The following is a 27,479-nucleotide window of genomic DNA, read 5'->3' on the forward strand; positions in this document are numbered from 1 at the left end:
GGAAGAAAAGGCCAGGGCTTCTCTCCCGGCGCAAGGAGGTGATGGAGCCACGCTGTCTGGGGGCATGCTGGGCACACCTTGGAGAGGACCTGGGGCAGAAGGCGGAAGGTAGGGGGAAGAAGCAGGGCCACCGTGTGAAGTCTGACTAGGAGAAGCCTCAGGGATGTGTCCAGATGTAGAGTTCAGGGAGAAAGTGTGTGTGCAAGGGAAGGACGTGCTGGGGCTTGCCTGTTGTCTCGTGGCCTTGGAAGAAACCTTGTTTTTTCAGTTGTAAAAGAGGGATGGTCACTCTAACCTCTCACAGCCTGCAGGCTGTGAGCAGAGGCCCATAGGAGATGTACGGACAAAGTGCAGCAAGGCCTGTGGGGGGTTCCAGGGGGCATGTCTCAGCTGCCTTGGAAAGGCCACAGGGAATATCCTGAGGACTTGTCTCCAGGGCCCCTTGCAAGTGCTGGGGCCCCCAGGCAAGGCAGGCCTAAAAAGTTGGGGAGGGAAGGCGGCATGTGCACGGCAGACCCCCAGGACCAGATGCCTGAAGGGGCTGGTGGTAGAGGTAGCCCCATCTGGCCCATGTGGTCTGAGCCTTGTGTCAGAGTTACCAGTAAAAGACAAGACAGGAAGTGCACAGCTTCACAACACACCAGCCCCAAGACACCCCCACACAAAACTCTCTAGAAAGGGTTACATGAAGATGGCCTCAAGTACGGTGTGATCTTTATTCCATGACAATCTTCAACTCAACACAAATTTCATCTTTACATAGGATGGTAATTGTACAAAGAAATAAAATGTTTTTTAAAAATCCGATTAAAACACTGATTCCACCCACCCCCCAGCCCCACTCCAGTGAAGGAGGTAATGGAGGGTAAGGTCAGGACAGAGAGGAGTCCCCGTCTGCACTGAGCGGCCGCCTCCCGCCCCTCCTCAGGACCCACAGCCAGCTGGTGCGTCGAGACCCGGCTGGCACTTCCTGCACAGGAGGCTGCCAACAAGGACAATGAGTGGGCACTGTCCTCTCTGGCTGTTCCTGGGGCACCAAGCACAGGTGACAGCTTAAGTCTAACGAGCTTTCAAGTTCAACAAGCCCTGAGCCTTCTCTGCCAGATGGAAGCCCCACGGGCAAGAAGGACAGGGTCCCTGGACAGCGAGGTTGAAAGGACCCTGGAGGAGAGCTGGCTTGTGGCTATGGCCCATGTGTACACACATGTGTGTGTGGCTACGGCCCATGTGCACACGTGTGTGTGCGTCCGTGTGCGTGTGTGTGTCGGGGGCAGCATGCAGGCCCGACACTGGGAATCCAGGCTGCCATTTGGTCCAAGAAAGCAGAATCTTCCCAGAAAGACAATGCCAGCAGCTCCCCAATTGTCCTGTGGGAATCTGGGCATGAAGGCTCTCCCGCCTGCTCCTGTCTCAGGCAGGCGGGACTGCAATAGGAACACATCAGGCGCAGGCCAAAGGGCAGCTCAGAACAGTTTGTTTGGCAAACGGAGCTTAACTGGAAGCTGGATGCCCAGAGAGGATCAAGAGCAGCCCAGGAACTCCTGAGCATCAATGCAGGGCCCCGGGAGGCCCTGGTGAGGCCAGGGCTAGCCCCTGCTTCCACAGCAAATCTGGGGCAGTTGCAGCTGCTCAAGCCCAAGGAGCTGAGGAGAGCTGAAGGGTTCCCAGGCGGGTGGGGAGCCGGCACCCGAGGGCTTGCCCATGGTGATAGCCCACTTCCAGTTTCACAAGAAGGCAGGCCTTTAGGAAGCACCCACAATCTACACTTGAAAAAAGGAGAAAAAATGAAAAGCCCCTGAAACGCAGATGCAGTTCCTCAGGGGACTTTTCATGTCAGGCAGTTTTCTGCTGAGATGCTGGATTTGTGACCAAAAAAGGGCCGGTATTTATTTTTAGAGCAAAAAAGCCTATTTGTGCCTCTGGGAGGGCTTGGATGATGTGGCCACCCTTGCCTGCCCCAACCCCAGGGGCTGTCGTCATTCTAAGGGACTGAAGACGGGGAAAATGTTCACACCGTTAACACCAATCAGAGGTGTCCATGGGGCAGTCCCTGAGGGTCTGTGACACCCTCTCTGGTCCACCAGCCCAGACCCACCCCACTAGAGGAGGTGGGTGGGGTGAGGTGGGGTTGGCAGGATGATGGGCCCAAGGCCCTTCACCAGTGCCTGCCTGGAAGGTCCTGCATACTGCAGCCTGGTTCCAGGAGGTACTTTCCCTGCGTGACTTGAGAAGACGGAGACCAAAGAAACTGGGGAAATGCCCGCCAGGCAACTTAAGCTTTTGGAAATGCACGGGAACAATGGAGACGAAGGAGGAAAGACTCCAAAAGGCTCAGAGTCAGCAGTGGCTCGAGCCTTACAGGGCATCAGTGAGAAGCATGCTGTGGGAAGAGCCTCACTGAGCCTTCCAGGGTCTAGAGGTCTTGCCTCTAAAGCTTCCACTCCTTATCTAGGACAGCTCTAGAGGTCAGAGTGTTCTTCTGCACACGGAACGAGAGCTCTCCTGGACTGATGTCACTGCAAGGTTCAGGAGGGAAGTAGTTAGGGTCCAAAGTCCCAGAAAAAGAGGGATGGGACAAAGAGAGAAAACATACTTGGGGTCTGGCTTTGCACAAAGAGCAGCACCACATGAATGCATGTGTTGGGGATTGTCACCACCCTCCAGGAGATGCCACCCACCCAGAGGACCCCAGAGAACCAGGGAGGCTGGGCAGGACAGCCAGGCAGTCTTTACACAGGGAGGCCCGGGCGGCTGGCCAGGCAGGCAGCCTTCCCGAAGGCGGGACTAGGCGTGTGCTGCTGGACATGACTAATCCACCCCGGGGGACAGGCCCAGGGCTCTGAGGAATTCCATAACTTGATGGAGTCCTGTCCCTTTCACGGAAGAAAATGGACTTAAGCTATAGCTTGCTGGGAAGGAATCTGGAACTGAAGACCGTTTTATTAAGAGTCCGTGTCCAATGATTAGGCAGGACCTACGTAGAGGGAGAGAGAAACCAGTGTGAGAGAAATGGTGTGGAATGTACCATTTAAGTCACAAGAACAGAAGAACCGCAGACTGAGCCAACCTCCTGCGCCCTGGTGGCTGATGGGCACAAGAACGGCACTGGAGACTGGAGCCCTGCCCCGTGACTGGCTAACCTTGGGTAGGGACAGACCCACCACCCACTTAGAAAGGTCACGGAGGCAGAACGCATGGATGCCTCGGAAACCACCCCCAGCCTGCTCAGCTTCTAGAGTGGCCCTGGTTCCCACTAGCAAGCTCCACGTGTGCCCTGCCTGAGCGCACGCCGGCATTTCCTTTACTGCCCTCAAGTGGCTTCTTTTGAATTTGAGTGGTGCCCCTGCCCTGTCCCACCAGCCAGGTGTGGCAAGCCCACCAGGCCCCTACTGACTCTGAGCTCATCTCACCCAGGGGCTGTGCACTGTCTAGTCTCAGGAAGGCGATGCCAGCCCTTCCTCCTGGGTCTACAAGAAAGGAGGTACCAGAATGCAGGACCCCCAGTGGAGGGGAAAGAGCAAACAGCCTCATCTCTGCATTCCTCCAGATCCCCCAAACAAAAAGCTCAAACTCTAAAAAGCAGAACCTATTATATACACTGTTGAGGAGGAGGAAAAAAAGAAAAAGAAACAGGCTAAGGAATAAAGTCTTGTCCTTTCTTTCCTTTTCTGGGGTATCCAACATGGCTCCCTGGACCAGGGAGGGGCACTGGGCTTGTTCCCACCCACGCAGCAGAGCGGATGCCTCTGCTGGAGTCACGGATGCAACCGATGTGCTACTCCCTAGCCCCTGAGCGCGGGCATGGGAAAAACCCGCCCACTGGCGGCCTCTCACTCTGGGCCACATTCCACAAGGCTCGCCCTCACCCGCCCATGAAGCCCCAGAATCCCTCCAGCTGCAAATGCTTGCTGTTTGTGGGGGGAGTCACCTGGCTGTGCAGACAGAAAGGCTACCACCCCATCTTCAAGTCTCTTCCTACTCCCCCACCTCCAGGGTCCTCAGCATTCCCCTAGGTAAGTGCCACACTCTGGAGCAGGCAAGCAGCAGGCCTGGAGATATGACTAAGTCCCTCAAAGACCCTGGGGGTCAGGAAGCTGAGGCTGGTTGTGTGGTAAGAACGCCCCATGGCCTCTGTCTGCACTTCCCAGCTCAAATCTTTCCAAAACATCAAGCATTCCTTTTTCCCCTGGAGCTATTAAGAAACACCCACACGCTCCAATCCTGGGAAAAGGAAGCCAGGAGACTAAAATAGCTGGACTGCGCTCCCACTCCATCTAGACCACCAGACCAAAGCCCAGGAGGATCTCTCACACTTCCCTGAGACCCTGTCCCAGCCCAGGTAGCTGAGGTTAAGGGGGTATTCCTAAGAGGGACATAAGCTGTGGGGACATCTCTGCTCACAAAGACCTGTCCATGACACTTGGGAAGAACGAGATGTCAGCAATGTGACATGTGAAAGCTAGAAGATTCCTAGGACATGCCCTGCCCCATGTGTTGGGCAGACCTAACCCCAGTGCTAATGACAGCAAAGCCACAGTACTGTCCACAGCCCACCTGGGACAGTGTCTTCCTCCAGGCTGCTCCACCCAGGTCTGCAGATGCCCTAGGGGTGGTGGGAGGGTGGCATTTGTGCCCTACCCCTGCCTGTCTCAATACAGAATCCTCAAGCAGCTCCAGGCTTTAGCTGGAATCACAGCTCAATGAAAGACCACAGCCCAAGCAATAGCTGGAATCAGAGGAAGTGGTAGGGCTGGCCCACTGCACTGCATGCTGCTGGGGCAGAGGGTGGGGAATACATGGTGGCCTGGGACACAGCTGGGAAAGCAGCACCCACCCCCACCATCCTCCTCCTGCCTGTGTTCCGTGGCTCCCTGAACTGGAGCCTGGTCCCAGAGGACCACCTCATGCCTGCATCAGTCCACAGCATCCCGGTCTATGGATAGCTGCCAAGAGGGGTGTTCATGTATCACACCCCCCAGCCTCAATCTAGTGACTCCATTCGTTTTCTTTTGGTGATTCATGTCTCAGGGCCGTGTCAGCGGAACTAACCCCGTAGTATAAGTGACAAAAATAAGCCCTTTCAGGAATTTCGGCTCCAATCCAACTGGAAACACAAGAACGGGGGAGGGGGGGGGGGCCTGCAAATCAACTAGGCCCCAAAAGACCAAAGGGAAATAATGTTCCCCCACCCTGACCCACTCCCCTGCTAAGGCAGAGCTGCCTGTAACTGGCCATGGACATCAGGGCTGCCAGGATTCCTGGACCCAGGAGAGCAGCTGCTGAAGGAGCTATGCCCCCTCTGCCTCCCGCCCTGAGAGTGCAGAGTCCTGTGCGGGACAGGGCAGCAGAAGGCTGTATTTACTGGTGCCAGGGTGTGGGTTCTTACTTCAGGATCTGCCGCACGAAACTCTCGCAGCAGCCCCTCCTGAGAGCAGAAGCACCCTGCCGGCCCACGACAGAGCTCACTCAGTGCACACAGAAGGCAAAGGAAAGCCCCTGCTGGCCAGGATTGGGAAGACAAAAGGGAGCCAGGCAAAACCCAAGGTGGGGAGGGTGCCTGGGAAGAGGGGAAGGCCAGAGCCCAGGCAGCTGCATGAGCGGCCAGGGCTGGACCGCCAGAGCCTGGGAGCCTGGGAGCCTGGGAGCCAGCGGCTCTGAGACTGTAAATCTCTCCCTCCTTCCCGCCAGGACAGCTGTTCCCAGGACTCTCAGATTACTTGTTGCACAATCTTTCCACTTTTTTTAAAGTGGGGGAGTGAAAAAATAATAAAATCTCGGCAGCGGCAGGAGGGGTGTGGGGCACTCGCTCAGGAAACCAGGAACATTCCCAACTCCTCTCCCAAAGCAGAGGAGCCCAGAAGAGGGACGCAGAGGCCAAGGGCAAAGACCACGATCACACACTGGAAATCAGGATGTGATGTCCACAGCCCTCTAAGGTGTCTTGCCTTGTGAGGGCTAAAGGAGCACCCCGCCACGACCACGCCATGTCATTTTAGTTAATCAGGTCCCCTGACAATTTCAGTATCTGGGGTTTCCACTTGGTCACTCAGATCCTCAGATGAAAAGGCTACAAAACCTCCGGTAGGAGAAGTCAACTAGAAAACAGGAGGTGCAAAAACCCAGAGGAAGGCAAGCTGGAGGCTTGGCTGGCACGGAAAGTGAAAAGTCAGCGGCCACCAGGAATGCTAATTGGATCCAAGAATACAGCCATTCACCCCACTCACTCTGCTGCAAGTGGGGGCCCTAGCTTCGGGTGGCAGAGCCAGCCCTTCCTGGGCAGCCAATGGGGTGCAGCGCCTCCTGCTGGCTGATGGATTACAAAAGCAGTGTGGGGAGAGTAACGGCTAGAGATGAAAGGGTGTAGGATGGCGACAGGGAAGGCCAGGAGGCCAGTGAGCTGCCCACGGCATTCTGCATGCAGTTGTGCTAGAGAATGTGGGCATCTGGAGTCCTGGAGGGTCCTTCAGCCCACTTCAAGGCAAGTCTCCTCACTCACCTGGGAAGCAGAGGGCACCAGGCTGTCCAAGGGAAGAGTAATACTGACAAGGCCCGAGATGCCACCTGCCCCTGCCCCACCTGTGCACACACACCTCAGAGCAACATGGCTCTCCCCAGCTGTGGTGAGGGGTCCTCAATCTTCCTTGGCATGATCAAGTTATTTACATGCACTGATTATTGAGGGTTAGCATTTATTTCTAGTTAGAATAAAATCCCAGGGATGGGACAGGCCCGTGGGAGAACATGCAGTAGTCTGCTGCCAAAACACAGGTTTCCCACTGTGGATCCCCACTCCCCAGTCTGCCTGAGACCCTTGGGCCAGCTCTCAGGTGGTCTGCAGCACGCCAGCTCACTGACAGCTGCACCAGCCTAGCGGCAACCCCGTTGGTCATAAACACAGGATGTTAGCTCCATCTCTCAGCAGGGGCTGGTCGCCAGGCCTCCTGGGTACCATGGCTCCCTCCCTAGCCTCTCCCCTGCGCCAGCCTGAGCATCTGCGCCCCTGAGAATAATGAGGAAAGTGCATACTTGGAGGAAAGCAGTCCCCTCTCCACTCCCACCTGGCACCCAGCATCGCTACCTGCCTCCACCTCCCACTGAGGCTGCTGCTCAGAAGGTGGGCTGTAATGGGGAACCCGGGGTTCAACGTGCAGACCCACGGGGCTTGAAGAGAAGGGACTGTTAGTTAGAACTGCAGGAGGGACACGCAAGTCCAGGTGCATGTGGAGTTAGGGCAGATTCAGGAGCAGCCAACACAGCAACGAGCACACTCTGGGGAGAGGCAGGCAATGGCCGGGGCCCAGGTGATGGCAGGGCCAGCAGCAGACTGGCAATGTGGCTGGCCAGCTACAGTCTGCTCCACATCCACCAGAAACCAGCGAAGCATCTCCCTGAAGCGGCCACACTGCACGTGACTGTGATACGGGGAAGGCCCTGGGGACACGAAGTCTCCTCTGGGGCAGAAAGCTGGGAGCGGTCACATCAAGGTCAACAGCACAGCCTGGGCCCCCACGCCCACAGTCCTCATGGCCCAGCCTCCCCGCCCACCATCCAGGGCTCCGCAGTGTCAACGCCCTTGGCCATTCATCCTCCATTACCAGCCCCTGGCAGGGAGAGCATGACGGCCAGGCCGAGAGAATGGACACTACTGCACAGAGTGCAGGGCTATTCATGGCCCCAGGGAGACAGTTAACAAAGAGACAGGCAGACAGAGGAACCCAGCAAGTTCTGGGAGTGCCGTCTCTGGGCTCTAGCATCCTGGACACAGGACCGAGCTAGTGCCAGGCACACGTGGGAGGCGTTTGGTAAGACACGTAGGACACAAGTCACCTAACCTGTTTCGGAGTCTTCGCTGTCAGAGGAGCTGGACTCACTGGAGCTCTCCGACTCTGAGGACGAGAAGCCCTTCATCTTGGAGGAGCCGGCAATCACATCAACTTTCTCAGCTGCAACCCAAGCAATGGGAGCTGGTCAGGCAGGGCCATGGCCCAGGAAGCCGCTCTAAGCCATGGGCACACCCCATCCATCTGAAGGAAGGACCAGTGAGGAGCCTGTGCACGGTGGGCCCAGGGGCTGCTCCCAACTGCCAGCTGCCACTCCCAGAACCCATGTGGTCCCACAGTTCCCATGGGTAGACTGCTTACACTGGAATTTCAAGGTTCCTTCAATCTCTCAAAAAGTCTCCTTTGGGGGGTTTATCAAGGATTCAAGAGACCAGGCAGAGGAGTAATTTCCTAACACAAGGTACTGCTGGGCATAAGGCTTGGATTCTCCCAGTTACTGTTCTAGCAGGGGAAGAAGAGGATCCAAAAGGAACATGCTGCCCAAAGATAACGCAAGGCAGGGAGAGACCCCCGGGGGTCTCTCAGCAACAGCTGTTCAGATGCACGCCGGAATCATCATGTGGTGTGCCCCAGGTAGGGGCCCAAGGACCCCAGGAGCCAGTCGGGGCTGGGGACAAAGACTGTGTGCAATGCCCTGACACCAATCCTCAGAGGAAAGCCGTAGGCCAGGATGAGCTGTGTGACACAAAAGAGCTGCCTGGAAGAGTCCAGAAAGGATGCCACACCGAACTGTCCCTGCTAGAGAGGGACAGAGGCTGGCTCAGTGCTGCATAACGCATCGGTACACAGGTCCTGGGACCCTGCAGACCCGCCTTTCCTCCTTCCCCAAAGAGGCCGGAGGAAGACTCAGCAGCAGGCAGCCTGGGTTGAAAGTAGCTCCGGCTTAGAACACAGCTGCAGGCAACAAAGTGCAGAGGGGCCCTAGACACCACCAGTCAGATATCTAGAAAGGCACTGACAGCCTAGGGGCGAGTGCGATGTCACAACCTTTCGGAGGTTTGTGTCAAGAACACAGATATTACAATTGGGGGGAAAAAAAAGGGGGGGGGGCGCAGAAAGAGTGGACTGAGCAAGGAGGGAAAAGTTACTCTGAGGGTGCCCACAGAAGGACCCCCATGCCCAGGGGGCCCAAGCCCACCTTGAGGTTTCCTTTTCTTCCGCAAACAGGAGGTGACATAGCGCTCCAGCTCACGCAGTGTGGACGGCTTCAGGGTCTCAAAGTCAATTTCAATCTCGTCGGGGTTGGAATTCTTCAGGGAAGGCTCCCGTGACTGGATGATGTGCACCACGCGGCCCAGCTTCTCGCCGGGGAGCTTGTTGATGTCCAAGCTGAGCTGCCGCTTCTCCTCATAGGACATAGGCTTGCACTTGTCCTCTTCTTCCGACTCATACGTGGGAGGGGGCTTGCTCTTCATGGGCGCTGGCTCCTTCTTGCTACGAAGGGACGATGCAGACACCATCAAGAACGGGCCCCCTGAGGAAGCCAGGCACTCATTCCTCCACATGTATTTTGGGGGGAAGGGGTGCAGGGGGTGCCCTTCCCATACCCCCCCACCCACCGGCCTTCACAGGAAACAGGGCATGGGCAACTCAATCTCTGGGAGCACCCAGCGGAGACCGAAGCAAACTGTGACTGGAGGCTGCCCGAGTGGGGGCTGCGCTACAGCCCCATCCTTGCCGCCTATCCTCCCCAACCAAACATGGTGAGCTCCGAAGGCTCATCCTACAAAGAGGCAGAGACAGTGCAGCTAAGTCCTGTGTGCAAGTGGCCACCAGCCTGGCCTGTGGAGCCACGGCTGCAGAGGGGCAGCCTCCGCACCCAACGAGGACAGGGAGGGGCAGTAGCCCACACAGTCTCAGAGCAGGCCCTGGAAGGAGGGTCCCCACCCAGGGCAAATTCAGGGGACACAGACCTCGCATTGCTGTTGCTGCTATTATTTTTCTTCGTCTTTTTAGGAGGAGGTTCCTTGGCTTTGCTTTTTTTATTCTCTTCCACTTCCTCTTTCCTTTTGTGCTTTTCTTTTTTCTTTTCCTTCTTGTCTTTCTCCTTTTTCTTTGGTTTGTTCTGCTGGGGCTGAGAGAGGGCTGCAAGCTGCTCGTGCACGGCTTTGAGCTGTGGACCAGACAGGCAAGACACACACTCAGGGCTGAGACCACCTTCCTGTCACCCAAGACCCAGGCGTCTGCTCCAAAAAACATGCAACAGCACCTGGGGCATCAGGGTGTGGGCACAGGGGAGGCAGGGGAAGGGAAGGCCCCCAGCTTTGCGCCTGTCATGTTAACCAGATTCCTAACACGCCTATCTCCACCCATTCACTCAACTCCAAAGATTGCCAGTGTCCTCCTCACCAGAGGAGCTGATCAAGCAGACAGACACTAAGTCTCACGGCCATCCTGATCCCAGGAGGGCCCCTAACAACCTAAGTAAGAGCACACAGACACGTCAGGCACGAAGGGCCTGATGACTGGCTATAGGGAGAGGAGCAACCAAGTAGCCCCAGGAAAGACGAACATCCTGGCTCAACCTCCTCCTTCCAGATATTGAAAGGATCAAGCCACCTCCTCTCTGCCCAGAAAATGGCCATGTCCCTCCCCATCCCCAACCGCAAGCTCAACACATATATCATACATATGTGTATGATCAACATGCACTTGACCTAGCAAAGGGGAAAAGGCCACAGGTGGTCCAGTGGGAATTCTGCTCCCTCGGGAACTCAGAACCAAGAACATCTCTTAGAAACTTCTGGGGAGGCCACCCTGGTCCACAGACTGTGGGGATTAAGAATGGAGCCACCAATGCCCTCACCTGCTCCTGGAGCTCAGCCAGCCGCTGGGCTCGCTCCTCCTCAGAGTCATCAGTCGAACTGTCACTGTCCGAGGAGCTATCGCTGCTGCTGTCGCTGGATGAGGGCGGGGCCACAACCTTGGTGGGAGGGGGCACTGCCGGGGAGGACACGGCCACCACTGGCTCCTCAGGCTCGTCCGGCATCTTGGCAAAGCGCATTTCGAACACATCCTGGTGAGGGAAAGACATGCTGTGAGGGCTGCTGGGTACCCAGGCCGCAGTCTAGCATCACCTGTCCTCATTGGCTGCTGGGGCCAACTCAACAGAAAGCAACCAAGGGTGACAGAGGATGGTGATCCTGTCTCTTTGCTGCCAAGACAGGGGCAAGGGCCAGCCGAGGGCCTGACAACTCTTCCACCGCTCTTCTCTCAAATCTCACTTTGAAGAACAAGGTGGTCCAGAGACAGCCGGGCACTCACTCCCTGGAGGACACCGCCCAGGCAAGGACATGAGACCCAGGCCACTAAGACAGCCAGCTCACTGAAGTCTGGGGGTGCTTGACAGATGGTACTGGACCAAGGGCATCCCCAAACCCCAAAACAGCCGAGGCTCCCGCCAGATGCGTGCAGGGGAGCAGGAGTCGTCTGTGGTTTGAGAGGGCATTCCAGGCAGAGGACACAGCACGTGCAGAGGTCCCTGGTGGGAATGTACCTGCCACAAGCGCACCTCCTCTAGGTGACTAGGCTCTGCTGTAGCAGACATGGGTCTAAGTCGGTCTCCTCATTCCTCAGAAAGCCCCTGGAGCACTTAACCAAGCAGGGCTGCACCACTGGAGGAGGCATCTCCAGCACACGCAGGACAAGGTAAGAGAGGTTTAGGCAGCAGGTGTGGGGCACTGAGGACAGGCTACAGGAGGGAGCCACTGTGCGCAGGAGACCCTAAGACCTTTCAACGCTAAGATCCAGCAATCAGATGGAACCACGTGGGGTCATGGAGCTCAGGGAACAGCAGCCATGCATGGACAATGGGGTCTGGCCACACATACTGCCAGCCAGCTGTCAAGTCCCTGCCCTACCCCAGGGGCGCTGTGCTCAATCCAGTGATGGCTCAAGACAGAGGCAGAAGCACAGGCCTCGCTTCCCAGCAGGATTCTGGGACCTGCTTTAAACCAGGAATAAACTGATCATTGTGGAAACACACCACGGCAAGGACCTTCCCCCACACACGTGTCAATGCTTCAGAGAGGACCATGGCCCTGGAATCCCCTCATGATGGCTCAGGAAACACTCCTTGAGGCTTCCTCTCCCACACTGCTGGAGCAGGCATCCCACATAACTGTGGTGTTGATTCCCTCCCCTCCAGGACACCCGGAGTATGACTTCTTTTAGCCAATAACTTTCTTTTTTTTTGGAGACAGTCTTCACCCAGGCTGGAGTGCAGTGGCGCAATCTCAGCTCACTGTAACCTCTGCCTCCCAAGTAGCTGGAATTACAGGCGCACACCACCATGCCCACCTAATTTTTGTATTTTTAGCAGAGGCAGGGTTCTACCATGTTAGCCAAGCTGGTCTCAAACTCCTGACCTCAACAGATCCACTTGCCACAGCCTCCCAAAGGGTTGGGATGACCAGCGTGAGCCACTGCGCCTGGCCCAATAACTTTTTTTTCTTTCTTTCTTCTTCTTTTTCTTTTTGGAGATAGGGCCTTGCTCTGTTGCCCAGGGTGGAATGCAATCAATGGCTCAATCATGGCTCACTACAGCCTCATCCTCGTAGGCTCAAGAGATCCTCCTGCCTCAGCCTCCTGAGTAACTGAGACCACCATGCCCAGCTAAATTTTTGTGCAGACGGGGTTTTGACATGTTGCCCAGGCTGGTCTCCAACTCCTGGGATCAAGGGATCCTCCCACAAGATGGTCTACAATGAAAAGTGCCAGGATTACAGGCATGAGCCACTGTGCCCAGCAAATAACTTTATTCAGAAATAACTCCTTGAACAGGTCTGAGGCAAGGAAGAAGATACACAAGAAAGGATGACCAGAGGCCATCACCAGTTAGCCTCCCAGGAGTGGGGCCCAGGGAGGAAAAGGTCGGGGGCTTCACATCAGAGTGGAGGCCCCAGCGAGACAGTAAGATAGATCCCTAGCCCTGCAGCACCCGGCTACATGCCAGGTGGGTAGTGCCCTGGATGTGGGTGGGCTCAAGTCCCAAAATGACTCCAAGAGGCAGCTGGGGCCACATGAGCTTCTGGAAGAGCCAGGCCTGCTGCCAAGCAGCAGGAAGCAGGTTAGAGAAGTGGGCCTCAGAAGTGCCAGGACATCATGAAGGGAGATTATCAGCTATGCCTCCCAGGACAAAGGGAGTGCCCTCTACTGAGTGGTAGCTACCTCAGCGAACTGGTCTGTAAGCCTGGGCCAGCTTCGAGACTTGAGGATGTCCTTGTTCCTCCCCGCCAGGTGACGACTGTTGAGTAAATGCTGGGGTGGGGGTGTGTGGCATTCACTCTGAGGCCTCCTTCCATTCCCTGGGTGCTTATGGCCCTGGCTCTCCAAAGGCCCCAACAACAAACAGCAAAAAATACAAGACAAAAAGCCAGCTGGGACGAGAAACTAACACTGGCGGGACTGGGAACTGCCAGCTTCCTGGCGTGTCCAGTTGTGTGACCCTGTCATCCTTCCCTGTCTCTTGGACGTGAGAAATCTTGTTGTAGCCTGAGTGGGGGGCATCCTGGGAAACCCACAAGCCAGTGGGCCCAGGGCTGCTGTAGGAAAACCTTGCTCTGTGGCTGCAACAGTCACATGTCCCCAAGTACCAGCTTGATGGTAAACAGGAATGATGAGCTCCCTGTTCAAGGAGCTCACAGTCTAGCTGGAAACAAAAAGGCGAATGAACACATGGGCAGCAAGGGGTTGCCATGAACTGGAAGTGTGCTGAGACCTGAGAGTGAAAGAACACAGTCAGGGGTGCTATGGGGCCAGCGAGAGGACAGTAAAGCCCGATTCAAGATGCACCGAGGGCAAGCCTCTCACAAGGGAGGATGGTAATGGTGAGGGGTAGCAGGTACCAGCATCCGCCAGGGAACACCGAGTGCAGGCATTCTGTTGGGCTGACAGTCTCTTGAGACCCAGCTGAGGCCCAGCCCCCTGCCCGGCATCCCATAACCTACACCCCACTCCTCTGGAGGTCTGGGTCTGAGGTCATGCTTCTCAGTTTCAGCACACCTCACTGGTTTCAGACAAGTATCTCAGCTGTCAGGCTGTGGAACACAGGTTTTCTCAAGGACCCCAGAATTTAGAGGCTCAGAGAGAAAAATAAAGTGGCTCCTTTTCCAAGTAACTTTCCAGATAATCCCACTTCTTGGGCCCAGCCAAATTAAGAGACCCAATTAAGCAGGTCCCAATAGCTCTTGAAGAGGTGAGCAAGGGCTGGGGCTTTGTCCCTCCCCTTCCCTGATGGAGAATTTGCTCTCTACCTGCTGATGCAGAGAAAGTAGAGAGAAGTAAGAAAAACAAAGCCTGAAATGCAACAAACACAACTGCCCACTGAAGAGAAGCCTGCTCTGGAACCCTCCACCATCAACTCTGTTGCTCAAACAGAAACACCTCTACCAAGCACTGCCAGAGAGCTGTCCCTCCCAAGGGCAGGCGAAGCAGGCTGGGCCACAGGCAGCCCACCTACAGCACCCCCCAGCCCCTTGCCTGCACTGGGCCCCCTTGAGATTGAGGCCTGTGTCTACTCCAGTCCGGCACCTGGAGCCCGTATGTAGGAAGAAACTCTTCTGCTGCAGGGTCTGTGGTGTGACAGACATCCCAGTGGCCTTGGTAAACTCTACATTCAGGCAGGCTTACTCCCCTCCCAGAAGGAGAAAAATGCAAAAAACAAAAAACAAAAAAAACACCTAAAACCCAAAAATCTTTGTTGGAGAAAATCTGTGAAAAGGAGGTGGCTCCAGGGTGTCAGGAGAGGACAGAAAAAATGAGACAAAAATGAGGAAGGAAGGGCTAGAACACATCAAATGGTGCTTTCTCTTTTCTTTCTCTTAGTAAAGTAGCTCAAAACAGTCACCTTTGGTGCTGGGAGAGAATTTGTTTCTGCTGAGTTCTTCCTGTGAGGGTAGATGAAGGGCATGGGTATCAATGTGAGCCGTGTGGGCAAAAGCTGCGCCCGTCTTCTCAAGAGAGTGGGAGAGAGGGAGCGGTGGAGGAGCTGAAGGCACCAATCTAAGGGCGCCACTGCCACCGGGTGGCCCTGAACAAAAACTGCATTAAAATTAAAAAGCCTGGCCGGGCACGGTGGCTCACGCCTGTAATTCCAGCACTTTGGGAGGCCCAGGCAGGCAGATCATGAGGTCAGGAGTTCAAGACCAGCCTGACCAATATGGCAAAACCCCGTCTCTACTAAAAAACAAAAATTAGCTGGGTGTGGTGGCATGCGCCTGTAATCCCAGCTACTCAGGAGGCTGAGGCAGGAGAATTGCTTGAACCAGGAGGTGGAGGTTGCAGTGAGCTGAGGTTGTGCCACTGCACTCCAGCCTGGGCGACAGAAAGAGACTCCATCTCAAAATAAATAAATAAATAAATAAATAAATAAATAAATAAATAAATAAGCCTGAACTCCTTCAAGGATGGGAAATGCAAACATGAATGATGAAGGGGCAATGTTGTTTGTGAAGAAGGCACACAGACAACACCAAAGTGAAGAGACGGCAACAATTCCCCAAGTCACAGAAAATAAAACTAAGAAACAGGCCAGGCGCCGTGGCTCATGCCTGTAATCCTGGTAGTATGGGAGGCTGAAGCAGATTGATCACCTAAGCCCAGGAGTTTGAGACCAGCCTGGGCAATACAGTGACATGTCATCTCTACCAAAATACAAAAACTAGCCAGGCATGGTGGCACACGCTTGCTGTCCTACCTACTTGGGAGGCTCAATTGAGCACAGCAGGTTGAGGCTACAGTAAGCAGAATGACACCCTGTTTCCAAAAATAAATGAATAAAAAAAAGTAGAAATAAAAAGCTCCAAGCCTGAGCATGCATTTAAATAACAAGAGCCACATCCACACTAGTAAGAAAGAGACCAACAAACTTCACAAGGGAAGTGTTTATCCTACCTCAAGAGTTTGAGCACATGTCCTCTGAACCCAGGGCAGCCCCTGATCCACAGAGAATAGGAGAGACAGTGCCTTAGGTCCAGTGGGAGCAGGTACGGGGTGCTGTGGTGGGGAGTCTAGGACAACATGAGGAACTAGTGCAGCTGGGAGGCAGGCAGGCAGTGGGGCTCCGCCTGGCACCAATCCACAGGTCACCAAAGCCTTTCCAAGTCCTCACTTCTGCTCTGGAAGCAGATGGCTGCGACAGCCAGGTGTGCAGAAGCCCGCTGAGGCCTACAATGAGCACATCAGCACCTCATGATGGCTCTGACCCTGAGAACAGAAGCAACCCATGGCCTTCGGGAGAAGATGCTGGGAATTCTTATGATCATTTATCTACAGTCTTAAAGAATTTAAAAAAGAAGATGAGTCTCTAATCCCAGCACTCTGAGAGTCCGAGGCAGGTGGATCACTTAAGCCCAGGGGTTCCAGACCAGCCTGTGCAACATGGCAAAACCCCATCTCTTTAAAAAAAAAAAAGAAAAAAAAAAAGAAAAGAAAAGAGGCAAAATTAGCTGGGCATGGTGGTGCAAGCCTGTAGTCCTAGCTACTCGGGAGGCTGAGGTGGGAGGATCGCTTGAGCCTGGAAGGCAGAGGCTGCCGTGAGCTATGACTGTGCCACTACACTCCAGCCTGGGTGACAGAACGAGACCCTGTCTCCAATAATTAAAACAAAAAAAATAGAAAAGATGATGATGATAGTACTAAATATTGACTTTATTCTCCAAAATTTTTAACTCAATCTTATTAATCAAAGAAAGCCATTTTTTAAACTTGGGTATTTTTCCTTTTTTAAAAAAATGAGTTAGTTTACACGTCTATGCTGTAAACTCCCCTCCCTGCCCACACGTGTAGTTCACACTGTGCACCACCCAGGCTCTCAACTTGAAGGAAGTGGCCCAGGACCCCCCATCAGAATTGTGGCCATGTGGAAACAACCACTCTGCAGCTAGAAGGCTCTTACGGCTCTGGTGGAGGGATGTCCACAGTGCAGATGTCCTCAGCTCACGACTCTGACAGCGACTTCTCGGCAAGAGTGCCCCCCACCCCCAACCCACTTGAGACAGGTGTGTTTTGTACAAGAGACTGGGCCATGCACAGCACACACCCGCTCTTCCAGCCCAAAGCAAATGAGTGCTGGTGGAGGATGGGGGAGGGGGCTTGCACTGGAACACCTACTCTGCTTTAACTGAATAACCCCAACTTAAAATCTATGCACTAGGTTGACTTTAGGCACTTTTCAAAAGCAACATGGCATTATCCTAAGGAAAGTGACAGAAAAAACAACTCTGCCAAGGCACACAGAGGTCTGCTCCCACGAGGACTTCAGCCTGCTCTGCTGAGGGTGGCTGCGCCCTCCCAAGCCTCACCTGGAGCTTGCGGGCCATGGCCACCACCTCATGGTCAGGAGGGTTGTACTTATAGCAGTTGGAGAACATCAATCGGACGTCAGCACCAAACTCCTGAGCATCACGGTATTCACGGGCCTCCAGTTTAGACTGGAAAACAAGACAGGTCCCTGTTAGCTGTGTCTGCCCATGTGACCATGGAGAAGTGGCTGGTAGCAGACGAAAGGGCTGCCTAGAAGAGCAAGTTGGTTTCTTGGCTCTCAGTTTGGTCAAGACTCTAGTGGGGGGACAGGCCATCACCCCAGTTCTGAGCCTCAGGGCTGGGACTGGCCCTGCCAGCATCCCAGCTCACCTGCCTGGCTCGCAGGCAGGTGGACTCAGAACCCACAGGAGGCGCAGCCTGAGACAGAAATGATGGGGAGAACTGATGGAGAGGGCTGGGCCCAGCTCATCGTGACGACACAGTACAGGAGCTGGTCAAAGGGACACAGCACTGTTCCCTGCTCTGCCTGCCCCATACTTGGGACTCCACTCCCAGAAGAAGAAACACGTAACAAGTCTTAAAACCAAAAAGGCCTCAAAACACTATGGTGAAAACGTCGGCACTTACAGCATACCTCCCACACAGAGGAGACAGCAAGGCCTTCCCCACCACAAAGAGGCTGGCAAGGCCACCAAGCCCCAACTCCCATGGAGCATCTACTGTGTGGGCAAGGTACCCGGGGCACTGGGCCCCAAGGGCCAGAGGGCTTGTCTTGCTTTTCCTCAGACTAGGGGAAGGGGTAGCACAGCCATCTGCAGCCACAATGGCCAAGCACCAGGTCTCAGAGCATGTCCCACAGCAGACAGCAGGGGGCGCTGAGTTTCTTCGAGTTGGCAGGAAAAGCCCAAGCAGCCACCGTTCCAGCCCTGGGCCTCCTCTTGGACTAAAAGGTCTAGGAAGGTTCTGATGTGGAGGGACAGCCTGCCCACCTTGTCCCTTCCCTCAGGCACATCCTGCTCACCTTGATTGTGCTCATGTCCATGGGATGCTTGATGATGTCACAGTAGTCGTGTAGGCCCAGTGCCTCCACGTCCACAGGCTTGTAGAAGGGCCAGGCGTAGGCGGCGTGCTTCTTGGCAAACATCTCCTTGAGGATGCCGCTGCAGCACTTGAGCTGCTCCGAGACCTTGCTGCTCTTCTCTGGTGCTGGGTGCTGCTGAGAGTCGGGCACGTCCTTCTTTGGAGGTTTCACAGGCCGGCTGCTCTCCCGCCGCTGGCCCAGCTTGGTGGTCTTGGGCTCCGGGGGCAGCGAGGGTGGCTCGTGAATGGGGTCAATGGTAGTGGGGGTGGTGGTGTCTGCTTTCCTCTTCACTCCTTTCTTTGTCTGCCAAGAACACGGACACCAACAGGCACAGTCAGAAGTGGCAGCCGACACAGCTGCCCTCAGGATCACCCCCAAAGCCAGGCCCTGTCTTAGGGCCCAACGCTCACACAGGATGGACCCAAAGACAATTGCACAGGCAAAGGGCCAAGGACAGGCAGATCGTGTCCCACCACTCTGCTCTGCAGCTGGGACAGGACCTGCCTGTGGCAGGAGAAAGCATAAAACTGTGTGCTCACTTGGAAGCCAAGGGACCTCTGGAGGCTGCTTAGTACCTAACACCAGGGCCTCTCCCCAAGTGCCCAGGGGAGGCACAATTCAGAGACTATTTAGATGGCACATCTGCAAATATGCACAGTCTAAATTAGAGAGGGGCAGGGGGCAGGAACCCACCTAGGAGGTGTGACACAATTATGGGACCTCTGAGTCAGCGGGGCAGCTGTTTCTGGGCTGCAATTTCAACACAGCAAGATCTCCCCAGAAACACCCACCAGTGCCCGGGACCCAGGACAGGCTCTGTGTAAAGCATGGGCAAGGACAGGGCTGCTCTGCTCCCTGGTGACAGCAGCCCTCCGGAGTCCAGGACACTCACCTTCACAGGCTGTGGGGTGGCCGCGATGATGGGTGGGTGGCTCTGTACGGGCTGGGGAGCTGGAGTGGGTGGGGGTTGTGGCTGGGGGGGCACCGGCGGGGGCGTCTGCAGTGGCTGGGGAGGCACCACTGTCATGACAGGGGTCTGGACGATGAGGTCTGGGGTGACGGCAGGGAAGGGGTGAGGCGTGGCCTGCACAGGAGGAGGATTCGGCTGAGGGGTCTGGGTCTGTGGAGGAGTCGATGCTTGAGTTGTGTTTGGTACCGTGGAAACGCCAGGTTTTGCTGTCCCTACGAATCACAATAAGATGGGGAGTTAGAGGCCATGCTGACATCCACATGCTGGCTGACCTCGTGGGGACATACACCACATACAGTGAACGCACATCCGCGTGTTGCATTTGCCTGAGAGACAAACACCCCAGACTCCACTCTGCCAAACCCGTCCACCTGTCCCTGGGACTCAGAGAACAGCAGAAAACCGCACTTCCCATTTCCTAGGGCGTCCTGGCTACAACTCCCAACTCAGGCACAAAGACCCCTTCATGAAGCCTGGAGGCCCAGGCTCAAGGAGCAGGAAGCACATGCTGACAGGGGACAGAGAGCGGGAAAACACTCCTCAGAGCTTCCAGGCACAGCTGCCCTTGTTCCCAGAAGCACTGCCTTCTGAGTAAGAGCTGCTGGCAGGGAGCTGGCAGTAGCCGCCCTTGCCAAGGTTTCTGGAAACTGGCAGGCCCCCACCTCCTGAAACCACAGGGGGCAGCTGGACTGTTGCCCTTCATGACTGGCTCGCGCGCTGCCTCCCAGCAGCTGTGCAGGGAGTCCGAACACACAATGGTCACGTGGCACACCCAACCAGCTGCAAAAAGTGAGGAGTTATGGCCGGAGCTCTAACAAAAGTGGGTGGACCAGGGTGCGAATGTCTAGGAGCATAAGCTGGGTCACCACATCCTTCGTGTGCATGCTGGCTGCCTTGAAAACGGAAAAAGACACCCAGTGCCTTCATCTACCAGCTCAAGCAGCATCCATGTTCCCTGTGCATCTCAAGGAGCAAGGGTGAGATTCTGCTGAGTTTCCCAATTCTCCTTCCCCAGGCACAACTCCTGGGCTTCTCCCAGACTGGAACAGGAGATGCCACCATGTCTGTCTGCCCAGCGTGCAGCCCAAACCCCTGGTCCCAGGGAGTGAGGACCAATATCCTCATGTAAGGATACGGGATATGACTTACATGAGGATCAGGGATGTGATCTAATATGCACAAGAGCCACAGGGAGACACGTGAGACTAGTTCTCCTTGGTTACCTTTGGGTGCAGCAGGGGATGTAGCAACCCCCTTTCTGCCACCACTTCAGAACAGCGTGAGAAGCCAGGTGAAAGGCTGCTGCTCAGAGAAGCAAACAACTCACACTCAGGGACCACCTCGCAAATGTCACCCTTCTGCAGCATGGAGTTGCAAAGGACAAGATGTAGACAGTAGCTGCTGGAGAGTTTCCTAGACAGAATCATTTCCTGGAGTGGGCAGCTCTGCCAGCTGGCCCCTGGAATCCTGTGTCAGTTGGGGGTGGTGACAGGCAGAGATGGATGAGGAGGGCTTTCACTTCAGATGACCGAGCATCAGAAGCAGGGATAGCTCTGACACCAGTGCATTAAGGTAATTCCAATCACAAACCTCAAGGTTTAGAACTGAGATGTTACTTAAAATGATTTCTGGTCATGTTAATGTCCTTAAAATGGAAAAGTAAAAACCACCTATGATACTGGCAGGGTGAAGTGTTCAAAAAACATCGAAGTGCTTTGAGAAGTTACACTTTCTTTTTACCCTAAGTCCATCACCTACCCTCAGAAAAGGCAGGGCCCAATTATTTCTGCTTAGAAGAGGCCACAGGGCCACATGACCCTGTGGGATGGATCCAACACCGAACCCAATCTCACATGTCCAAACACCAACACGGCATGCAGTATATAATGTCACCATCTTTCTGCCACTCCCAGCCCCCCACCAAACTTGGAAAAGGGACAAAGGTTGGGGAGAAAGCCAATTTACTTGCTATTTCAGTACTCTACCTGTTTCTTTCCTCCCACGGCCTCTTCCTTTTGCCTGGACTATCATGATCTCGGTTTCTTCTGTGGGTAGCTCATTTATTTTTTGCAAGAAGAGCTTTTCCAGAGCTTCTGCCATTAAGACTATGTCATCTCCAGGCTGGATAAGGAGACACAGGGGTAGAGTCAGAGGGCCCTCCCCTCCTCACCTCTGTAGACAGGGCACCCCATGCCACCCCCTGCCCCCAAAACATGAAGCGTCGTATTCCGGGTCCTTCCCCGATCTGCACCCAAAGGAGCCACAATGGCTACACTACCAGGTATCACAGAGGCTTGTGTTCCCACAGGTGTACTGAGCCTACACTTGTCTACCTGCACCTCCCTCATCTTTTAAGCTCTGGCCTATCTGAGAAGCCATCCTAATGCCTTAAAGCATCTACCAAGCTCAGCCAATCACTGAAAGGGGCCCTCCTTTGACACAATTCAATTTCACCAGAAATACGTGAATGACACAGGATTTCTTGCCATGATACATTAGCAGGGCCCCAGCAATGCTCCCCAACGTACCCCCATGGCAGCTCACCAGGACTCTGGGCACTGCACATCTCACACTAGTTGAGGGATCCCACTCTGTCACCTCATCTATAACATGCTGTTCCCACTCAGTTCTAAACTGAGAGCCTGGTCTGCACATTTTGCTCAAACCTAAGTGGTGAGAGCTGAGACTTTAAAAAACACAGTAAACTTCAAGAAACTCACCTACCCATCTCTTCTGGGCATTTTTACCCACTACACCAGCAGAGGTCAAAAGCTGAGTTCTGTATAGTGTCTCCCTCCAGAGTCGTTCTATTTGAAAGGGTTGATTTTAATCACATCTGTGGTCTGAACTGTAAACAAATGATCTGGCTTCATGGCACAGCCGAGCCGAAAGGTTTGGCTACGGGGTTAGGAAGTGACCTTCAGGTCTACATGTAGGATCGGGGGGACACTTCATCTATGACCAAGAGTTATCGACGGTCATGTCCACAGTTCCAGCAGACCATCACCCACAGAGCAACTGAGCTCTGCGCCGGCCCCATCACACCCTCTCTCACGTGGAGGTCTCTGTTTGGGCACACCTCTGCACAACTACATTTTAGCAGGCTCTTTCCTAACAATTTACATCACCCAAATGGACTGTCATGAGTCGCCACTATTCTCCTCACACCTTCTCTACTAGACATGCTCAGGAACCAAAATCCCAAGGGCACCAGAAGCACATGCTTCAGGCTAACAAGGACAGCTTGCAAGTTCAACATGGCCAGCACCCTCCTCCCAGCAAAAAAGCCCACACCCAGTCACAGGCACAACCACAGGTCTCATTACCTCTACCTCCAAGGGTCTCCTCTTGCCAGACTCCAAGCCCAGCCACACCCAACACGCCTGCCCACGGGCTCCTGACATGCCCACTGCCGTCACCTCCCCTCCTCTCTCCCCAGGGCAGCTGGACACCCACCCCCATATCTCACCTTGTTGTAGATGTAACAATTTGTAAACATAGTGTTGAAGTCCTGGATACATTCCTGAGCATTCCAGTAATAGTTGTTTTCCAAGCGCTTCTTTATTGTTCCCATATCCATAGGCGTTTTAATGATCTTATAGTAATCCTGGAGAGCAGAGAGCAAAAGTCCAGTGTCACCTAGGCAGCCAGGCAGCACAAACGCTGGGCTGGCCAGGCTGGCCAGGCTGGCCTGGGGACCTCACCCCTGGCTGCTCCACAGGTAAATCCACGGGAGCCACAGCTCCTACTGGCATCAGCAAGTGATCTTGAGGGGGAACACCAAAATAAAGTGGAGCGGGGAAGGTTTCCTGAATGCTGGGGAGTAATTCAGAGGGAAACGTACAAGTTTCCAACCACTCTATCTTGGAACAGGTTGCCTTCATTGAAATGCACATTTTTTCTTTTTATGGATGCTAAAATATTCTTTCACTTTTAATAAATAAGGGGGAAACCAGGCAGCCTTTTAAAAAGCAATCCTCACCTAGTAAGACAACCCATGGCAGGTCCTACTTGTCCCCACCATTTGAAATTTTACATGTCCATAAAATGCAAATTCCCCTGGTGCCAATGCTGGAGCCCACTCGTAACCCTTGACCCTGGCACTCCTGCCTCCTTGTCACCATGAAGAGCTGCGGAGCATAAGTTTCCACCCTTAGTCAAATTCACTGGACTTACGTTTCTTTCACTTGCACACAGTCTACCACTAAGGATTCTTTAGTATCCAGATACAGCTGAATGACCAGGTTAACTGCCAAATGACAAATCTGGACAGCCTTCACAATCCTTACTTAAAAAAAAAAAAAAAATCCACCATCCCAACCCTCAAACCTTCAGATCTTACTCTCTAAGAGCCAAACAGAAGGAGCCAGATAACAGATGTAAATGTCTTAAAGTGCCCGAAATCAAACCATGTTATTCTCACAACTTCTTCTCTAAATTTAAACCTATTCTAAAACTAAGTTCATTTTTAAAAACAACCACAGAAGGAATGTGGGGACAGATCAAGCAGTGCCTGGGTCTCCAGGTGTGAGGATCACAGAGGGCCAGGCAGGGGGCTGCACCCAGACAGCAAGCCCCCAGTGACTAGACCAGCTCAGGCTGTTGGCCTGACCCACTGATAGCCAAACTTTCTGAGCCATCACTCCGACTGAGGACAGGTGCTCCCGTAATTAAGTTCGAGTGGTGTATCAGAACCAAATCCAAGTGGAGTCCCACAGGCTGCAGGTGAAGAGGCTGCTGCAGGGAGAAGAGAGCAGGTATACTAAGAGCAAGCACCGAGGTCCTGCTCGGGAATGGTAGTGGACAGTGTTGGAAAGGCCAGCACAGGATATGGGTGTGGGGTTTTTGAGATGTTCTGACATCCACAAGAAAGAGTCAAGGGCCACCTGCTTACGTGTAAGGTTTTGGCACAGGTCATGCAACTGCCCTGGGGGTGAGGGCTACAAGTGCACAGCCAGGCACCTTAGGCAAGTGATCAAGAGGGGAGACTGGAAGCAGACTATCGGTGCCACTTTCTATGCTCTGACCTCCTTTCCCAAGAGAACCAAGTCTGAATAGATCTATCCCAGTGGAAATTTAAATTTTATTCTATGGCCAAAGGCCACTGAATTGGCCACAGTGTGTCACACGTCTCAATGGCCAAAAGAACAGTGAAGAGGAATTGGGGTGAAGGCAGAGAGAACGGTGGGGGAAGAGGAACTACCAGCCTGGATAGTACGGTTTGGGGGCATGACAGGAGATCAAAATGCGGGTGAAGACCTAGAAGGCATAAGAAAACGGACAAGGAATACTTTTTAGGGTGGCCTTATTAACATCTCCTGAAGAAGGAAGTCCCCAGAAAACAGATTTAGCATGATGATGCTCCTGATCAAGCATCCCCTTTGGCTCAGCTCCCACCAAATGCCCTGAGACCACTCTCACTCAGCAAGCTCCCTCCTCAGCTCCTCACTCTCCCATCTCTGAACACATCAGATCAGGGCCACCATGGAACAGTCCCTTCTTCTTATGTCAGTGCTAATGAGGGCGACGTCAACAGTCATAGGGACAGGTAGATTCACACTCTGCCTGGAGCAAGAACGTCCTGGCCATTCTCCAGCCTGCACTTCAGAGACTGACCTTGAACTCCCAAACCCCATGGCCTAACCAACCACCCATACTTGTCTGTCCCGCTGGCCAGCACTGTTCCCTCAACCTCAACTGGGATGTTGCTGCTTCTCAGCAATCTCAAGTCCCCCAGCTCTTCCTTCTCCTGTCTTCACCTTCTCAGCCCTCCCTGCTTCAGTTCCTACTGAGTTTTCTTGTAACAAGCTGACCCCTCTGCTATTCTGGCACTGATGTGTTTCCCTTCAAAGCCAAGCTTCTTGAAATGGTGGCTTCACATCCTCACCTTCTCCTTCACACCGTCGGAAATCTGGTTTCTACTTCTGTGTCACGTCTTCCTAAGATCACCAATGCCCTCCTAAAGGTCAACAGGACGGTCAGGTTGGAATCCTCATCTCTTTTACCTCCCTGTAGCTTCTGATGTTGGAATCTGGGGAAATGCTCTCTTCTGCAGGCCTTCTGCCTTCCCTCCAACCGCTAAGGGCCTCACGGCGCTCTGGGTTCCACTCCAGTCCCCAGTTCCTTTTCTCCTGGTTCTGTGCATCTGCTCTGAGAATGTCATTCTCAACTATGGACCCTGTCCAGCCCAGTTAGAGATTGGTGCAGTGAGCTCCCCCAACAGTCTCCCTCCCGCAGGCCAACACAGCTGACTGCCTCCACTCCTTATCTTGGTCAATGGAGAGTGTGGCCCTTCTTTTGCCTCCATACCTTTCCTGAGCCATTTCAAGACCCAGACACGTACTGCCCTGTTCTGATTATCTTCCCCCGAGTGCGTGACATGTATTCAGTGAACCAATAGCACCAGACAGTTCTTACAGACACAATGGCTTTAAACTTTGGAGTAAGGATGCCTGGCAGAGGCTAAGGCTGCTCCTACACACCAGTGGCTCTAGTGTGCACACACCAGCCTGGGTCAGTGGCTACAACCACCTAATGCACTTACCAGGGGGTGTACAGGACTTGGCAAACAGCAAAGGACAATTTAAAGACAATTAGTCCTTGGTGCTTTGAAGAAAAGAAAAAAACTAAAGCATTTATTCCATCTGCTCCCTGAGGTTCAGCTGGAGATACAAGTTTACTTGCACAACAGTTTGCTAAGGACATGGGCAAATGGAAAACTCTCTAGGGAAAGAGAAGAGGGGCGGGCTCACAAAAGCACAAGAGCAAGTGTGCTGTAGCCAGAGGGAGGGAGGGCAACACCACCCGTGCAGCTGCAGCCACAGCCACCTTTCTCCAACTGGGGACGCCTCCATGTACTTGCACTCCCTGCAAGGTAATCCACTACCTTTCCCCACCGTGTGCTCCGGGTGACAGTGATGATGATGCTAGGTGACCGCTACTGCAGCAAGCCAATCCCCCTCTAGCATAGTTTGATCAACTACGTCTACTTATCCTTGATCAACTACGTCCACACCTGAGAAAGGAAGGGGCTAAGATGGCCAAGTGCTCTGACTTCAACTCACCATGGAACTGGAAGTAGATCTGTGGGCCTTCCTTTCTCCCACTGCTTCAACCTCTACACAATTTCCCCCAGGATTCCAATATCTAAGAAACCAGTTATTGTTAAGCCAAATCAGCTCGTTCTTTCTCCCCGATTTCAACTGATCAGAACTGCTGAAACCACTCACTTAAGGGCCCTGCAGCTCTCACCACGACTCCAAATGCATCTCCTACCCTCCCCCTGACCAGGAGACATGCAGGAGGAGACCTCGAGGACGGCCACCCTGGGCCCTGCCCACACTACTTACAGGGAGGTTCAGCTTGACGGCATCCACAGGCTGCTGGAAAGGCCACGCAAACTGGTGTTTCCATAGTGTCTTGAGCACCACTCTGAGCAGGTATTGCAGTTGGTTGGTCTGCCTCTTGGGCTTGTTAGGGTTGGAGGTCTCCGGGGGCGGGGGGTTGGTGCTGGCTGCGTTGGCTGGCTGGGGTTGGGCCTGGGCCTGCGTTGTAGACATTTGGGAAGTTTCTAGTCCATCCCCCATTACTGGCAGATTTCTCAATCTCGTCCCAGGGCCGCTCTCCGCAGACATGCTAGTGATCCCATCACATTCTTCACCAGGCACTCTACAAAGGAAGAGAAGAGCCCCCGTGAGACATCAGTCAGCAGATGGGCACCGCTCAGAATGACAAGTCCCTCTGGCTGTGGTCTCCAAGGACTGAGTTCCCTGGCGGTAGCTAGCCAGGTTGGCCAGAAGGGCCACCCCATGCTTTGAATGAAAGGGTTCCAATGTCTCCTCTCCCCAAAGACTTACCCCTCCAGCAGGGAGGAGACCACAAACCAACAGAGGAGGCAGAGTGAGGTGGTGAGAGCCCACTAGGAGCCAGCAAAGGCTCTGGGAACTATGAAGGTCATGGGGAAGGATGTACAATGAAGCCACGTCTCACAAACCTGCACCTCCCTTTTCCCACCTGTGAGTTTTTAGGAGATGCTGCCTGTGTGTGGAAGGGGATGATGTGCAGGTTCCCACATATGACATTTACATTAAAACTGTTTGCATTTATCACACACAAAGCATCGAGCTACGTCAGTTATTCCATTTGGTGGGCCAGGCAAGGAGAAGCAGGAAGGCTGGGTCTGTCCACCCATGGATGGCCCACCCAGTCCACTGCCAAGTGCTCAGGGCAAAGCCACAAACTTACTAAGAATATTTTCTGGGTAACTTAAATAACGCAGGTTTGCTGAGGAAAGAATCTGCATGTTTACTGCCGATAAAAATGA

At 54.0% G+C, this 27,479-nt stretch overlaps 1 protein-coding gene across 1 annotated transcript in view; it reads right to left on the minus strand.

Moving 5' to 3' along the window:
* The window catches only part of BRD4 (bromodomain containing 4), a 71,714-nt gene that overhangs the window by 9,563 nt on the left and 34,672 nt on the right, over positions 1 to 27,479 (minus strand). Inside the window, 10 exon segments of the mRNA XM_063658738.1 lie at positions 7,833 to 7,943; positions 8,980 to 9,275; positions 9,755 to 9,954; positions 10,648 to 10,857; positions 17,144 to 17,272; positions 18,127 to 18,489; positions 19,079 to 19,368; positions 21,142 to 21,277; positions 22,626 to 22,763; positions 26,506 to 26,824. Coding sequence (XP_063514808.1) covers positions 7,833 to 7,943; positions 8,980 to 9,275; positions 9,755 to 9,954; positions 10,648 to 10,857; positions 17,144 to 17,272; positions 18,127 to 18,489; positions 19,079 to 19,368; positions 21,142 to 21,277; positions 22,626 to 22,763; positions 26,506 to 26,824 — 2,192 coding nt within the window.

This window comes from Pongo pygmaeus, chromosome 20 (assembly GCF_028885625.2).
Source record: "Pongo pygmaeus isolate AG05252 chromosome 20, NHGRI_mPonPyg2-v2.0_pri, whole genome shotgun sequence".
Taxonomy (NCBI): domain Eukaryota; kingdom Metazoa; phylum Chordata; class Mammalia; order Primates; family Hominidae; genus Pongo; species Pongo pygmaeus.